Raw genomic sequence first — 18,188 nt, forward strand, 5'->3', positions numbered from 1 at the left:
CAAATTAATGTGAAGTTGCGACTGCTCTGAGTCACAGCATCAACCAAACCGAACGAAGATGCCCATTAGTCGCCAGGTCCCATATGAGGCACAGAAAAGGTTAAAACACAGAAAATGGACTCTAAGCCCCCTTCCACATGTGCAGAATAATGCACTTTCAATCCACTTTCACAATTGTTTGCAAGTAGATTTTGCTGTTCTGTACAGCTGCAAAGTGGATTGAAAGTGGATTGAAAGTGCATTATTCTGCATGTGCAGAAGGGGCCTGAGTCTGGAGAGACTCATTTTAAAGTAGAAAGGCGTACCAGTTACTTACCCACAGTATCACATGGCTCATCTTTGTGGACACAAAAATCTGTCCTAAAAATAAATTGAAAAAACCACCATTATAATAGAAATACAGGCTCAGAACGATCCAAGGGCTTTCCGTACATTATTTCAACATCCCTCCCCCATCTCTGTTGAATCCTAAAAAGCTGGAGAGTGGAAATTCACATACAAACTTGTACATTTAATTTTATGTGCCTACCACAAGCTTGGAAACCAGATACTTTTCTTTTTAGCCGTGTCACGTTGTGTGAACAAGGCAAAGGAGGAGTCGGCATTCCCTGAGCACCCAGATGGGAAAATAACAAAGATTTTCAGTGCCGCCTTAAACATCCATCCAAGCCCACTGGCAGCAATAGACTTGAATGAGTGTTAAGTGTTTAGGATCTCACATGTGTGGCAGAGAGCTCATCAAAGTTAAAAGCAGGTGGATTCTAATCTGGAGAACCAGCAGGTGGATTCTAATCTGGAGAACCAGGTTTGATTCCCCACTCCTCCACCTGAGTGGTGGAGGCTTATCTGGTGAACCAGATGTGTTTCCACACTCCTACATTCCTGCTGGGTGACCTTGGGCTAGTCACAGTTCTTTGGAACTCTCTCAGCCCCACCTACCTCCAAAGGTGTCTATTGTGGGGAGAGGAAGAAAAAGGAGCGTGTAAGCCACCTTGAGGTTTGATATAAATCCAAACACTTCGAAGTGCTATCTTCCCTGGAAGTCCTCCAATTGCCACAATTCTCAATGTTCACTTGCTCAGCCTAGCCTACCTCACCAAACTGTTGTGAGAACAAAACCCTCTCTGTTCGCTGCTTCAACCTCCGTGAGGAAAGGAGGGAAACAAGGATGAATAATACTGACCACAATAATTAAAGCACCCAAAGGTGCATGGGTGTGAGGAGATAAATCTTGTGACTTTTCCACTGGAAAGTTCTAAACCGGAGTAGCCCATTCTGATCCCCAAAGAACAGGTGAGAAATAAATCCCACCATTACGTGGACTTTACCAAAATTTAAGCAAGCAAAATTCAGCCCACGGGGCACTTCTGCACATTCAGAATAATGCACTTTCAATCCACTTTCAATGCACTTTGCAGCTGGATTTCACTGTGTCAAATTGCAAAATCCACTTGCAAGCAATTGCAAAAGTGGACTGAAAGTGCGCTATTCTGCATGTGCGGAAGTGCCCACAGAGTCGCTGTTGGCTGTTGGCTGCAGTTGCTCTGAAGATAGACATTCAGATTAAAGAAGAAACTATGGCAGGGTCTTCTGTCGGGCCACAAACTCAGCTTCCTCCTGGTCTAATAATATGCACACTGGACAACGATTCTATACCAAATCAAACAGGGTGCTGCCTCTCAATCTTGTCGCTTCAAATGAGCTTCCCACATTTTAATGTTAGCACTGCGTGTACATTAACTGCTTTAACCATTCCTCTCCTAGTTTTTTTAAAATCTCTGAGGATTTGGAGAGAGTTGCTATGGCTAGAGTCCTCCTGCCAATCACCCCCAGCCCTTGTGCCAGCACATTACTTCAGGGTTATACTTGGAATGAGTACAACGGTTACCATAGAGTTTCTAGCATTTCCTAGACTTACCCCTTGTCGCTTTTGTGCTGTACCCAGAGGTGACATAGTTACGTTGGCAATGTGACCAACCTGACATACCAACTTCTATGTCCCTTCCCCCAATGCTCCCACTGGTTTAGTTTAGTTTATTCAGTTTGTACGCCACCCATCCAATTATGGGCTCAGAGTGGCTTCCAACATAGAAAGTTATAAAACCACACTTTAAAAAATAATTTAAAACATAGATGGCGATTTAACAATCCACTCTTCAATATTAAAATACCAAAAACATTACATCTCTATCAATAAAGCCTAACCACAGAAAAAGGGAGGGGGAGAAGAGGGAGGGCAGCCCTCTCTGGAGATGGGGACAAATTCATAACACCACAGGTATTAGCCAATTGGTGCTGTTCCTGATAAGCTTTTGTTGTACGTTCGTAGCACCTTTGTTCTCCTCCCCACCCCCCACCCCCCACAACATGAAGAAAGATCATGGAGGAATAAAAGGTATGCATTGTGAGAGCATTTTTCCAAGACTGATCGTCCAATTGTTACCTCTTGGCCCTCAGTGACGAAATGCATGAGAATTGAGAACTGTGGGAGGCACTATGATGCTTTAATATCTTTTAGGAGCTCAGTTCTCACCATCCCCCCATGGCAGCCCTCTGAAACAATCCCACTCAGACAGAAACAAGACAAATGCAAAGTTCCTCGCAGCAAACCCAACAAATTCCGGGCTGCTCCGTCATGTCTGAGCGCTTGAAAGATCAGCCTTCCCACAAGGCACCTGATGACATTTCCCTCTCGTCCCAGCTGGCTCGGGCCCCCTTGCAAGAGTTCCCAGCGCCAGCTCGACAGAAGTTTATTTAAGGATTTATTATGTTATATAAACCGGTAAATCCTCCAGATGCTTTTTATTGTGAACTTTGGAGTAAGTGGCAGGCGGCACCAGCTGGGGGAAAATAAACTCTCCCCTAAGGGGTTCACGAGCATCAGGAGTTAAAGCACATTTCTGCCTCTTGCGCAGATCCAGAGGGACCCTGAAGATGGAAAGAGAAGAGCAGGGCAGCTCCAGGCATTCCTTTCAGCACAATGTCAATAATGGGACAAAAAAAATTAACCCGTCTGTGTTTAACCTCAGGGAGCGGGAAACAATTTCAAGCTTACAGACTACTGAGTTCCCCCAGAGAAAATGGCTGCCTTGCAGATTAGGCTTTATGGCATTATATCCCACTAAGGTCCCTCCCTCCCTCCCTCCCTCCTCCCTCCCTCCTTCCTCCCTCCCTCCCTCTTTCCTTCCTTCCTTCCTTCCTTCCTCCCTCCCTCCTTCCCTCCCTCCCTCCCTCCCTCCCTCTTTCCTCCCTCCCTCCCTCCTTCCTTCCTCCTTCCCTTTTCCCTCCCTCCCTCCTTCCTTCCTTCCTTCCCTCCTTCCTTCCTTCCCTCCCTCCTTCATTCCTTCCCCAAGCTTCACTCTCAAATCTCCAGGGAGTTCATGACTAGGAGCTAGCAACCTTATGGTTTAAGAAAGGAGAAACAGCATTTGGATTTATACCCCATTTTTCCCAGCCGTAAGGAGTCTCAAAGCAGTCTACAAGTTCCTTTCCCTCCCTCTACCCACAACAGACAGCTTGTGAGGAAGTGGAGTTGAGAGAGTTCCGAAGAACTGTGACTAGCCCAAGGTCATCCAGCAGGAATGTAGGAGTGTGGAAACACATCTGGTTCACCAGATAAGCCTCTGCCACTCAGGCGGAGGAGGGGGGAATCAAGCCCGGTTCCCCAGATTAGAATCCACCTGCTCTTAACCACCACACCATGCTGGCTTTTGACACTACATGACATTGCATGACACTATGCCCCTGAATCTACTACAGTGCGCAATATCATCTAGTTCGGACTTCAAACATGGCAGGTCTCATTCTAAAGAAGAGGAGGCATTGCAGGGAACGACTGGAACAATACCTTTGGCCTCAAGACAAATAGTTGAAGTGGGACAGCGTAAGCAAAGGTCTTTGGGTAAATGGAACCCGTTGCACAGAATCTGCTTTTAAGCTCTTTTTCAGAGGCCGAGCCGAGAAAAGATTCGGTCCTGGAGATAAAATCGAAAACAGCAAAAAGAAAAACTGACTCCAGCTGTTGGAAACCGAGGCCTTGCTTTTTCCTGGCGGAGTCCTTTCAGCTGGACACAGTCACTTCTCCACGACTGGCCTGTCTGTGCGTTCTGGGGAGTGTCCAAACACACAAACACACACAATTTAAAAAACACTCACACACACACACACAAACACGCACAAGACTTCCCACAGCCATGTGGAGTTTTGTGCCAACCAAACCGGCCAAGTCAAGAGGTCTTCCAACCAACTCACTGTCCTTTCCTCTATTCAGGGGAAAGTTCAAATAGTACAGAAAAAAAGAGAAATATACAGGAAGGGACGGGCCACAACAATAGACGGGCGGCTTATTTTGCTGGGGGAATGTGGTTTCGCTGAAGCCCAGTACTGGCCGGTGCCCAATTCTCTCGCAAAACCAGAGAACCGTCCTATCCCTTAACCAAAGCAGTGGTAGAAAGCGCGCTCCAGCAATTATTTTCAGTACAACTACAGCTCTCCAATACAGCTGATTCAAAAGGACCCTGACAGGTTCCCCCACCCGCTCTGCCAAATGACAGCTTGCAAAAATTTTTTTTAGCATTTTGGTTTGTTCTGTAAATCGGGGGTGGGGGTGGGGGGGTATGTGACTCCTTCATTCTCCAAGGAGGAGGAGGAGGCTTCATGGCTTTTTGGCCAATATAATGGGTAGAGCCCTCAGCCCTAATGTACTGGCGGGTTGAGTTCCTTGGAAGTAGAAGGAGCCTTGGTTGTAGCTGGATCAGCTGGTGCTCCTTGTTTTTGCATGGCTGGGTTCAGATCTTGTTCGATGGCGTGACACATTCGACCTTGGCGGCTTTACCAGTTTGCACCCCCCACTCTCTTTCAATGTTATGGGAGGTGGGTGGCTACCCCGTCGGTGGACTGGGTTTTTTTTCACGGGCAGGGGTCCTCAAGCATACGCTGGTACCCTTGGATGGACAGCCGTTTGGCTGGCACACCCGATTGGCACGCAGGCTACTGGCAATTGGCCCGGCCGCATACAGGCCTCGAAGCGGGAGTCTTTGCGGCGGTCTTTTCATTTAAATTCCCCGAACTTCCTGCTTGTTCTGCTATACCAAAGGTCTGCAACCTGCGTCTCCGGAGCAGCATGCAGCTCTTTCAGCTTATACTGCGGCTGCACGTGGCCTGGAGGTGGGAGGGTAGCGTGGGCGTGTCATCCTGCTAGCGCTTCCAGAGGAAGAGCCTGGAGAGGAAAGCGTGGAGATGGAAGGGCCAAACCAGAGCATGCGTCTCGCAATGCGTAGAGGGCTGCCTAATTTTCGTCATCCCCTCCACTCACCTCTCCTTCCAGCACTGTTCTGGAGGGCTGTAGGGACACGCCCACGCTGCCCTCGGACCCCAGGAGGTCGGAGGGTAGCGTGGGTGTGTCCCTCCAGAGCAGCCGCCATCCCCCCCTCTTCCCCACAGAGCAGGCGACTGCCTGCTCCATCAGGCAGAGGGGGTTTCCCTGCCCGGTGCCACTGCCTCCCAGCACTGGAAGGAAAGGTGAGTGGAGGGGCCAAACCAGAGGCGACTCCGTAGATCTTCGGGACTGTGGAAAACAGGTCCAAATGGCTCTTTGGGTGGTAAAGGTTGCTGACCCCTGTGCTATACGGAGGGTTTAGGCGAGCTGCAGGCTCGACACACTTTTACGGCGGGTATGCCAGGGGTGGAGGAGGGCTTCGGTTAAGCTTGCACTTACCGGATCAGTTAGGTAGGGAGTTTTAGTGGCATCCACCACTCTTGCTTGCGGGGTGGCTGGCAGTTTGTGTTACTGATTCAGAGGCCATATCTGATAGTTTGTGACATCAATTGGCGACCCGGGGATTGCACTGCCTGCATATGGCGCTGAGTTGTGCGGGGGTCCGGAGGGGTTCCCTCCCCCCCTCCCCAATTTTCCCGGAAGGAGTGTCTCCCAGTCCGGGGGTTGTGTGGGTTACCCCCCCCCTTGTGTGGGTTACTCCCCCCCCCTTTTTTGTTGCATGAAAAAAAGGGGGAAACTTTCGGTTGATATTCAGCAAGGTCGGGATCTCTGGTGCTTGTTTGCACAGTTTGTTTTCCTGGACAGGGGATTTAGCTGGAGCATTTGTTTAGCTTTCGCCCGCACCCCTCCCCCCTCTGTTTTCTCCTTCCCGCCTTGCGAATTGATAGTCAGCTGGCTGTTGGCAGGACTGGGAGTGCGGCTTTGCCCGGCTGTTAGCAGGGGAGTCCTTTTCTTTGACCCCGCCCCCTCTCGTGGGGATTTCATGTTTACTTGACTGAGGCGGGGGTCGGGGGGGTTTGTTTGTGGGGTTTCGGTTCACGGCACTGGACGCTAGGCTTTTGCCTGCTGGCTGGGGAGCAGTGGCCCTCGGGATAAGTTTACTTGCCGGCATTGTTTTGCTTGTCTTCCTGGAGAGCAGTTTTGCCCACGTGGATCGCCTCCGCGTCCAGGTCCCAGTGGGCGTGCGCCTGATGACCTGCCCGGGGCACCTGCAGAACCTTGGGAATGGTCCATAGTTGAGGGATTTTGGTGGTCCCTCAGCCTAGTCGCAGATGGACCATATGCAGGGGCGACTTCTTCCAATCGGGGCTTCGGCTCTCATGCGGTCCTGACCCCAGGAAGTATGCATATCGCAGGTTTCCTGATTTGCTGTTTGGGGACGCTTACCCTTACATCGGGCTTCGCCCACGGGATTTCAGTTAGCGGGGGTGCCTGGGATTTTGTTCCAATCCCATGATGGCCATCAAGGCACTTGGAACGCTGGCAGGCGGCAATGTGCCAGCTAGGTTGTGGGATGAAGAAGGGTGCACGTATCCCCAAGTCAAGGAGCTCGATTGACCCTGGGGGAGCGGAGGGCTTGTTTGGGCAACCCTCTCAATTTTCTTCAATGCCCCTCCCAATTTTCCACCCTGGTGTTTGTTGCATGCAGTGTTTGGGGGGGGGTGGAGCTAGGGGGTGGCTTGCCCCCCCCTTCCCTCTGCCCCTTATGGGCATCGACAGGGCTTATGGGGCCTATGGCCTTTGCTGCCACAGGTGAAACGGTGGTTCCCGTTGGCTGGCTTTATGGAGGCGAAGCAGTTTGCTGGGGGTCACCTGGGTTCCTCCCTCTTTGGGCCCATGTTGGGCGCCCGGTGGCTATGCTTCTGGCCTTTGGGTTTGAGGCTCCATTAGCACAAGGTCCGCCTGATGCAGCTAGGCCATAACCTATCGCACGATTGGGTGGCTTCAGTGTGGTAGGGGCATCAACGGATGGAGTCTTCCACGTGGGAGTTCGGATTCATTCGCCAGGATGGGAGTGGCCTCCTATGAAATCAGGGATTGGCTGTCCCCAAGCAAGGAGCCTGGTGGTGGGGTCATGGGTGTTGGTGGTGCCAAAACTGGATGTGGAATCTCACCTGTTGTTTTACTGTTTACACAGACCCGCAGGAAAGCCGGACCCAGATATGGATCATCGGGCATAGTAATGTCCACTGGGCCAGTGTTTACACACACTCATCTCCTTGGGGCGCAGATCTGGCCCTTGGCAAGGGTGTGGATGCCGTTTGGCTCAGCCAGCGGGGTATGCACTGGGAGGCCTTGTTGCCAGTCATACAAGAGGCACTTTGGAGGTTTGGTGCACCTCAGGGGCTTATCATTCACTTGGGCGAGAATGACCTCCCGGCTTTAAAGGGCTTGGAACTGTCCTTGCAGATGGCGGCTGGCCTCCGTGAAGTCCTGGAACTGCTCCCGGACATTCAACTGTTTTGGTCTCAACAGCTCCCACGTCTTCACTGGAGGTATGCTTGGGAGCTGAAGAAAGTGATGTGAACGCCGCAAGGTGCGTAAGGCAGCAGCACGGGTGGCCTGAGAGCTCTGTGGTAGCATCATCCCACACCCTGACATAACCACCAGGGAGTGTGCGCTCTTCTGTTCGGACAGTGTCCACCTATCTGAACGGGGACTGGACATTTGACTGCGTGCCTTGCGGCAGGCGCTCTTGGACTGGTTGGAAGGCTTGCGAAGCTGTGGCGGGAGCTGAATGCTCAGCTCGGTGGCGGTTTGGGCAGAGGAGCGCATCTTTAGCTTGCGCGCCAGTCCTCCCCGTGGTTGGGGGCCTCCATAAGAGGCTTGGGGTGGGGCGGGCTCATGGCGCATGCCGCAGAGGCCTCTGCAATTCAAGCCTGACACCCCAGCAAGAAGGAGGCCACAGCGGGCAGGTACCCAGGTGGCCCAGTACTGTCCTCCCCAATATGGACTGGGGTGTGGTGCTGGGGTCAGCCAGGGGTGCTGACCGGCCACAATATGGATGCGCTCCTCTTGCTTGCCCAGCTTCTGCCTCAATAAAAAGCTGCGGCCCAATTTAATTCCAAGACGTGTCCTGTGGTTATTCACTAGAAGGAACCTCTGCACATCTGGGCGCAATTAATATTTTAAATGTTTATATTTTTATACTTTTTAGTTTATTATATAGTTTTATTGTATGCATATATGTGAGCCACCTTGAGTCCCCTTGGGAGATTGGTGAAATAGAAATGTAACATATTAAATAAATAAGCAAATAACTAAACAAACACAAATAAATTGAAGGAGAGGAATGATTGAAGATATAGAAGGTGCAGAGAGTCAACACACAAAGCTGAAAAGCACAGAAGCAATCATTTGGACCTTGCAATCAAAAAACGAGGGAGAAATCACAAACGGCGGCCAGGGATTGTTTGGAAAGGTTGAGTGATTGAGTGCACAGTGCAGACATATATCATGGTAAAGGGAGGGTTGAAAATGTTTTACATATTTTGGGGGGGCGGGATTTGTGCAGAAAAGGTTTTGAGGATAAAATGGAGGACAATAATCCCCTTGAGGACCTGATCTGGATAGCCCCAAGAAGGGTCCTCCCGGGTTAATATATGAATGGGAGACCACCAGCGAATACCAGTGTCACCACACACAGGCAGGAAATGGCAAACCACCTCTGAATGTCTCTTGCCTTGAAAACCTGACTGGGTTGCAACTTGACGGTGATTTACATGCACATGCACAAGCCATTGGGAAGATGTCACTATGTAAGTGAAGCCAATCAAATAAATCAACTCCTCAAAACTAGACCAAGCCCTGCTATCAAGAAACAGTCAAATGGAGTTGGGGGAGGAACAACAGAAAATCAAAGAATTATAGAGTTGGAAGAGACCCTAAGAGCCATCAAGTCCAACCCCCCTGCAATGCAGGAACACACAATCAAAGCACTCCTGACAGATGGCCAGCCAGCCTCTTTTTGAAAACCTCCAAAGGAGGAGACTCCGCCCCACTCTGAGGTAGTGCATTCCACAGTCAAATAGCCCTTACTGTCAGGAAGTTTTTCCTGAAGTTTAGGTGGAATCTCTTTTCCTGCACCTTTACTCCTGGTCCTAATCTCTGGAGCAGCAGAAAACAAGCTTGCTCCCTCACCAACAGGACATCCCTTCAAATATCCAACCATGGCTATCATGTCACCTCTTAACCTTCTCTTCACCAAACTAAACATCTCCAGCTCCCTAAGTCTCTCTTCATAGGGCATGGATTCCAGACCTTTTACCATTTTGGTTGCCCTCCTCTGGACAAGTTCCAGCTTGTCAATATCCTTCTTGAAATCTTCAGAAAGATGGACTCACCTGGTGACGAAGACAGCCGCATCCACGGGAAGAGTGTCATCGCGTGCACCAGGAACTTGATTATTTCCAAGATACTTTGCTCCACCAAACTCTTCATTTTGCCAGTGGCAAAAGCTCTCCAGAGACCTTTCCCCATGGTGCCCTATGGACAACTCGGCCTTCAGAAAACAAACAGGAATTCGAGAGACAAAGTCAGAGTCAATTCATGCAGCAGATCAGAAGAAAAAGAGTTTGGGTTTATGCCCCGTTTTTCTCCACTATAAGGAGTCTCAAAGTGGTTTGAGAACTCTCCCCACAACAGACACCTTGTGAGGTAGGTGGGGCTGCAAGAGTCCTGAGAGAACTGTGACTAGCCCAAAGTCACCTAGAAGAAGAGTTTGGTTTTATACCCCACCTCTCTTTCCTGTAAGGAGACTCAAAGTGTCTTACAATCTCCTTTCCCTTTCTCTCCCCACAACAGACACCTTGTGCGGTAGGTGGGACTGAGAGAGCTCCAAAGAACTGTGACTAACCCAAGGTAACCCAGCAGGAATGTAGGAGTGTGGAAACACATCTGGTTCACCAGTTAAGCCTCAGCCACTCAGGTGGAGAAGTGGGAATCAAATCTGGTTCTCCAGATTAGAATCCACATGCTCTTAACCACAACACCACGCTGGTTTCATAAGGAGCAGTGGGGAATCAAACCCGGTTCTCCAAATTACGGTCTACCAATCTTAACCACTACACTATACTGGCTCTCAGCAAATCAAATAGCACACCTTCTGTCATCAACAGCATAGCAAAGGTATTTGCATCAAATCAATATGCAGAGACTACAACTCACAGTAATGGTTATAAATTACAGATGGAAATATATCAGCTACGCATTAGAAAACCTTTTTTTAAATAAGAGTAGTTCAGCAGTGGAATTGGCTGCCCAGGCAGGTAGTCCTCCTCAAGGAACAGCTGGACAACCACTTGTCAGAGATGTTTTAGGCTGATCTTGCAGTGAGCAGAGAGCTGGACTAGATGGCCTCTAGGGTAACTTCCAACTCTATGATTCTTGAGCTAACTCCACTAGGCCATGCTTTAACAGGAAGTAACCCTACACCGAAGGCTAGAGTGGCACTTCACTCATCAGATCTGGGAAGCTAAGCAGGGTTGGCCGTGGTTTGCACTTGAATGGGAGATCAACACAAAAGTTGGGGTCCCTGTTCTCAAAGTTGTTATTTTAAGTGTCTAATTTGCACCCAGACAACCCTGCAAAGCAGAGAAAAAGCTCGTCAAAACTTACAGGACGATTGTGAAGGAGGACAAGCTTGGTCACTCGAATGTTGACTTTCACTCCGAGGCTCTGGTGTTGAAACATGTTGTAGACCTGGGGCGGCAGGGAGGAGACAGAAAGGCACCATCAACTCAGAATCCAAATATCACAATTAGATCAGAACTAAAAGAAACAGCTTGTGCTTGTTTTTAAAAGTCAGAGCTTCTCAGCCTCTTTGCATTTTCTGCTTCATACAGCCCAGTCCCAGCTTAGAAGAATTTGAATTTATAACCCCCTTTCTCTCCTGTAAGGGGCTTACAATCTCCTTTCCTTCGCCCTGCCCACAACAAACACCCTGTGAGATAGGTGGGACTGAGAGAGCTCCAAAGAACTATGACTAGCCCAAGGTCACCCAGCTGGCAGGTGTTGGAGTGCACAAGCTAATCTGATTCACCAGAGAAGCCTCCACAGCTCAGGAGGCAGAGTGGGGAATCAAACCCGGTTTCCCAGATTAGAGTGCACCTGCTCTTAACCACTATACCACGCTGGCTCTCTTAGCAGTCCAGTCCTTAGCCCTGGGCAACCAGGGACAGTGCTGTTGTGGTACCACCCTGCAGCCTCCAGAGGGCAGTACAGGGAGGGTGAAAAACCCAACTCCCACCCTGCTACCAGAAAGCCCTCCATAGGGATTAATGGACTTATACCATGGCCCATCCGCAGCACAACTGGTTGTAAACCTGGAATGGAAGGCAACTAATGTTGGCTCCACCTATGGGAACACTTCCACCATGCCCCTGTTGCACCAACTCAGCTGGCGGGCATGAAGGAACCCTGACACAGAGCTGGCTGTCACATCTGGGCATCCTGGGATGTCATGGCAGCCGCCTGCTGGCAGATTTGCCCTGAGTAGGGCAGATCCGCTGCAGTAGGTCTGTGCTGCCTCCAGGAGGGGCCATAAAGCATTGGGAATGGGCTGTAAAGAATTGAACCATTTGCCCCAAATGTAACAAATGTACTAATAATAATGCCCTGATCTGGATAGTTCAGGCTAGATCAGGGGTAGGGAACTAAAAGCTCTTCCAGATACCAGGAATCTTCTATCAGCTCTACCCAGCATGGCCAATTGGCCATGCTGACAGAGGCTGATGGGAATTGTAGTTCCTGAACATCTGGAGAGCCGCAGGTTCCCTACCCCTGGGCTAGATCAATCTTGTCAGATCTCAGAAATTAAGCAGGGTCAGTCCTGGTGAGTATTTGGATGGAAGCCCACCAAGGAACGCCAAGGTCATGATGCAGAGCCAGGAAATGGAACCATTCCTGTGTCAGACTCTTGAATGTGGAAATAACAGAGACTGTAGGAAAGTCCAAAAGCAGTTTATTCCAGGTGATATGAAGAGTAACAATGTAAAGCAGGATCTGAGCTACAGAGCTCAGATCCAGGACTTATATCCTTTAACCCCCCCCCCCCAACCCCCCTGGTTTCGCCTCACACCAAATGTCCACTACAGTTCCTACTACAAAGCTACAAAGAACCTGGGAACCTTTCACACCTCTTTGAAGATGGGCACCAGGAGATTGCTAGGAAGGGAAGAGGGAAACAGGAAAACAATTGCAAATCACACACAGCAAGACATCAAGATACTGACAGGCATGGTCCCGACCTCCTAAACATCTCTTGCCTTGAAAACATTACAGATTGCCATTCAGTGGCTGCAACTCTACACATAACCTCCTCATCTTTGCATAATAGCAACCAATAGCCTTGGGGGACCACAACTTGGTTCTACCCACCAATCACATCAAACTTGAGTCATCTTGAAATATTCAGGACTCTCTGAGCTTCCCAAGAATCTAAACCCCGGTCCTTCAATCTAGAGCGGGTTTCAAACCCCTTCATTCTTTACTTGGAAGAAAGAGTACAAGTCCAGACTTCCAAGACAATGGAATAGCAACATCACAGGACTTTTCTCTCTATAATTTGCTGTTTGTTTGACCTAAATAATTACTTTTCAAAAACAGACATATGCTTTCTTTTTTCGGTTTGGGAAATGAACCTGCCCCCTATTTCAGGAAAGACCACAGGCTGCCTAAGTAATTGGGAATGTATATTCTTAGCCCAGCCGCAGCAGCTGTGAAACCGTGCAATTACTTTAAGAGCTTCCCAAAACGGCAAGCAGCAACATGAAATTAGTGATCCCTGGAACATTATTAAAAAGGAAAGTCTACATGCCGGGGTTTTGAAATTATGCTGTGTTTCCTCAAAGCAGCCTCTGAAACCCTGTCTTTCCGCTTGCAGCTGCTTCCTATTTTGGGGGGGGGGGGGCAGCTGGGGAAATAACAGTTATTTTCTAAGAATCATAGAATCATAGAGTTGGAAGAGACCCCCAAAGACCATCAAGTCCAACCCCCTGCAATGCAGGAACACATAATCAAAGCACTCCTGCCATTTTTGGTCAACATTAAGTCTTTTTGGTCAACGTTAATTTCTTCTCTCTTTCTGAACTGTACTTCTATTCATTAGGAATGAATTAGGCAATCCCAAATGGATTTTCACCCTTCTAAGTCAATTGAAATCGTTGAGCTCTGAACAGCTCACTTCTGGTTAGGATGAAACACCAAACCCTTTCTTCACACTTCTACTTTTCACAACCAAGTGGATGTTATTCAGTTCATTTTCTCTTTGACAGCCGAAAGAATATTGGTGATAGAAGGGCCCTTTCCACACAGCAAACATTTACAAAAAAACCCCCAAAACCGTTGGTACGCACTCACCCCAGCAAAAATGTTTCCCAGCCACCATTTTGTGGTCATTCAGGTTTTTAAACTTTATCTTAGGCCCCTTCCGCACATGCAAAATAATGCATTTTCAAACCACTTTCACAACTATTTGCAAGTGGATTTTGCCATTCCACACAGCTTCAAAGAGCACTGAAAGCAGTTTGAAAATGCATTATTCTGCATGTGCGGAATGAGCCTTGGATTCATGGCTATGAAACCTCAAAGCTTCATCCCGTCATTCTCTAGGGGTCCTGTCTGCGTGGCTAAATAGACACATCCCTCCAAAATAAAATAAAATAAACACCTGATGGAAATACAGTGCCAGATGGCCAGGGCTAGCTTAGAAAATGGTGCCCACCAGAAAGTTCGGGGACTGCGGAGAGGTGTGGGAAACATTTTACAGAGATCACACAGCAACTGAAAATGTGTTCAAAAAAATTACAAAAAGAATAATCTGGGAACAGAATGCAAATAAAACATGTTCGGGCAGGAAATAAAATGCTTTGAGCTAAAAACCATGCACAAGTCATGGCGGAAACGTTTTATTTCCTACCAGAAAAGGTTTTATTTAGTTTGTGCAGAAAGAGCCCGAGTGTTATTGCCGGAGTGTTATCAAATTGCAGCCAACTATTGGGTTTTTGAGGCAAGATCCGTGTGACTTCAAGGCCCCTTCCGCACATGCAAAATAATGCACATTCAATTCACCTTCACAACTGTTTGCAAGTGGATTTTGCTATTTTGCACAGTAAAATTCAGTTGCAAAGTGCACTGAAAGTGGATTGAAAGTGCATTATTCTGCAGGTGCGAAAGTGCCCAGAGACTCCAATGGGCTATGCACTATATTCAATGTAATAATTTTAACTATGCTATTAAAGGTTGTCTTGTCTTGTTCTCTGACATAATAGAGAAATTACTTACGAGATTCTTCACCTGCATTCTCCGCTAATATAGTCCAAGGAAGACAGTTCTCCCAATTTCCCAAAGATGGTGACTATATTCATTTCAGGGTTCATTCTTCCTGTAGATAACTCTCACCCCCACTAACATATGCCCCTCCTCCCCGCCCACCGCCCCCACCCCGCCAAGTCTCACATAAACCCGGATTTTGTATTAAAATATTCTCCTGGAACATCATTTAAGAATTTTAAATACTCTTCACTTAGTCATCAAGCTCATTTCTGGGCACAAGATAAAAGCTTTTTTCAGGTATTAAATACAGGGATTTGGCTTAGGGGCCATTATTCTTTGTACATCTTTTGAAAGGGAATTTATTCTATTTTATTTTGGGTTGCATCTTAAAAAAACAACAACCTCATATCTTCATTTGCCAGCTGCAAAAACAAAGCCATATTTCATAACGATGCCTCTTTTTCCCCTTTCAACCGACAGCTATTCCATTGCTTTAAGCAGTTGCCTACTTTATAACAACTGCGAGTATAATGTGTGTGCTAATAAGCCATTTTAAGTCTTCCTCTGTGGCTTGACAGTCAATGTAATGCCATACATCAAAAAGCCAAATTAAATTAATACATCCACCACCAACACCCCGGGTTCCAAGTAATGCTCCGTTTGCTGAAATCCTGGCACATGCGCCAAAATTAACAGTCTGGTTTCTTTGCAGGCAACCTTTCAACCTGCCATTCTAGCTGAAAGAGGAAAAAAGTCAAAGTCAAGGGGCCAAAATCTATAGGAATATGTGTATGTATGTATCTGTATATATGTCTGTACACACACACACACACACACACACATACACACACACACACACACACACACACACACACACACACACACACACACGAGAGTTGGAGCATGCCAGAGTTGTTAGGGGCAGAAATGAATCACAGCCCTCATTGACTATTGGTAACTTTTGAGTTCTGTTTCAATATTTAAAAATTTAAACACAAGCTAGTTGGCTGGAGTTGCAACACACAGCTGGTGGGGAGGTTTGTACAACACAGGAAGCTCCAATTGGAATTAAATTGTTACTTGCGGTGCCCTCTGTGACCCAAAGGAGAAAAGAATGGGTCTTCCCTCTGCCCCACACCTTCACTTGGCCCCATTTAAGCCCCTTCCACGCATGCAGAATAATGCACTTTCAATCCACTTTCATAACTGTTTGACAATTAATCGATTCCCCACTGGAAAAATGAATGTAGATACAAACCGGTTTGGGGGAAACCGTGACCTTTTGAGCACGGCTTCAGCGTCCCCACTGCAGCTTCTGCCCCACAAACGATCCTTGTTCCCAGAAACGCAGCAGCAACAAAGGATTCCCCACTGAGGTGATTGAACACGCGATCCGCTCAGGGGCTATCCTGATTGGCTGATGCTTTGTGTTGGGGCAGGATTTTTTTTAACCTTGTGGATCCACTTCTGCGCGAGCGTGCACAGAACAACTCTACGTGGAGACGAAGAAGTGGGCGATTAAAGCAAAGCCCTGTTTCCGTGTACCTCCATGTAGTCGGATCCACATGGATACGACGTGTAGCACTGCTTTGTATTGCCTTCTACTCAGGTCAATTCCCCGCTGAGGATTAGATTCGTGCTCGTCACACAAAATATCCAGGTTTCCAGCAGAACTTCCCACCGCACCAGCGCCGAACACACTTTCATTCCATTTCTGGCACACACACACACACACACACACACACCCCCGGGCATGTGTCATTTTAGAACCTGGAAAAAAGTAGACCTTTTCAAAAAACACGTGGGCAATCTGAAGCGGTGGGGAAGTTGTGGGGGTGAATCCCAATTCATTTTTCCTGCCACTGGTAGTGACGTGGAGCCTCCCATCCAATGAAAACACAGTGGGCTGTGCGCAACGCGTGTGCAGCCTTTTTTTTTATTTCGCAGACTGGAGATCCATGTGGATATGAAGCAACATGGGGCCAATTTTGACTGATTGACTGAGGCCCCTTCCACACATGCAGAATAACACACTTTCAATCCACTTTCAATGCACTTTGCAGCTGGATTTTACTGTGTGGAATAGCAAAATCCTCTGAAGATGCCAGCCACAGATCAAGGCAAAACGTCAGGAGAGAATTCTACTAGAACACTGCCATACAGCCCGGAAACCACACAGCACCCCATAGCAAAATCCACTTGCAAACAATTGCGAACGTGGATTGAAAGTGCATTATCCTGCATGTGCAGAAGGGGCCAGAGTGGTTACAAATCTTAGCAGGAATATTCAATTAGTCCAGGACCAAGGTGGTTAATGCAAGGAAGTACCCCAAGCTCCCAAAATGCACTTTGTCAAGGGGAACATTACAGTCCCGTCAAGGACCCTATTGCATGGTACACGCCCATTTCTTATGCAGTCCAAAAAACCAGGGAGTTCTTAAAAACATATCTGCCCCAAAATGGAAAAAGGTCTTCAAAGCCAAATGCCACACCGTCATGGTGTATCAATCCAGACCTTTGGCACCAGGAAGGAAAAAACCACCTACCATGTTCATGACAGTGAGGATGAACCTTTGGGCCGCATCTGCCCCATGGTACTGGACCATATCAGCATCTGCCACCACCAGTGTTTCCACCGTATACTCATTGGTGAGCCGAATTGCATTCCTGCGAGGTCTCCAGTCGCTCACCATCTTCTTCTGCTTCTGCTTCTTCTTTTCTAGAAAGCAAGGCATGTCTTCAACAAGAGCGTCTGCAGTCCACCATTGTTAAACCAGTCCCCTGACACTCTGGCTAGAGCAGTTGGGAGTTCTAGCTCCTCTGCCCCATCACGGCTCTTGCTGAGAGCTAGCCGCATGGACACTGCCTATCAGAAACTTCCTATTCCACCTTCATCTTGGGAGGAAGACTCCCAAGAGAGCCAGCGTGGTGTAGTGGTTAAGAACAGGTGCACTCAACCCATATGTGGTTAGAATGTCCAGAGGTAAAACACCTGTGGGAAAATGTTACAATGTATATGGAAAAATATGTGAATGTAAAAATAAAGATAAATATAGATCTATTATTTATAGGCATACTGGATTATACAATAATAGAACAAAGAAAGAGAAAGCTTATTTAAACTTATGATCAGAGCAGCCCATGCAGTAATAGCATTAGGGTGGAAGGACAAAAGAATCTGGACAATACAGAAATGGTTGGAATATATATGGGAACAAATACAATTAGAAATTTTTGGCATAAAGTCAAGAAACCAAATATGGCAAGAAAAACAAAAAGATGTGAAGTGGATCTGGACTGAATTCAAAGACTGGTTACACAAAATTGGAATCACAGAAGAAAACTGGAAAAGACGATTAGAAAGAATGGACCTGCTAAATAAGAAAAGAAGAAGGGGGGAGAGGAGAAAAGGGGGTAAAAGGATATGGAAGATGAAACATAAAGATGTATAATATAAATTTGTAACAATCCAAAATATCAATAATTTTTTTAAAAAAGAACAGGTGCACTCTAATCTGGAGATCCATGTTTGATTCCCTGCTCTGCCACTTGAGCTGTGGAGGCTTATCTGGTGAACTAGATTAGCTTGTGCACTCCAGCACATGCCAGCTGGGTGACTTCGGGCAAGTCACAGTTC

The 18,188-nt window shown here is 47.6% G+C and overlaps 1 protein-coding gene across 1 annotated transcript in view; it reads right to left on the reverse strand.

Moving 5' to 3' along the window:
• Positions 1-18,188, reverse strand: part of ADAMTS17 (ADAM metallopeptidase with thrombospondin type 1 motif 17) — a 153,141-nt gene that overhangs the window by 110,728 nt on the left and 24,225 nt on the right. Inside the window, exons 4-7 of the mRNA XM_048482169.1 lie at positions 17,098-17,270; positions 10,895-10,978; positions 9,622-9,779; positions 317-360 (exon numbers count right to left, since the gene is read on the reverse strand). Of these exons, the coding sequence (XP_048338126.1) occupies positions 317-360; positions 9,622-9,779; positions 10,895-10,978; positions 17,098-17,270 (459 nt within the window). The remainder of the gene's footprint in view (positions 1-316; positions 361-9,621; positions 9,780-10,894; positions 10,979-17,097; positions 17,271-18,188) is intronic.

This window comes from Sphaerodactylus townsendi, linkage group LG17, assembly GCF_021028975.2.
Source record: "Sphaerodactylus townsendi isolate TG3544 linkage group LG17, MPM_Stown_v2.3, whole genome shotgun sequence".
In the NCBI taxonomy this organism is placed as follows: Eukaryota; Metazoa; Chordata; class Lepidosauria; order Squamata; family Sphaerodactylidae; genus Sphaerodactylus; species Sphaerodactylus townsendi.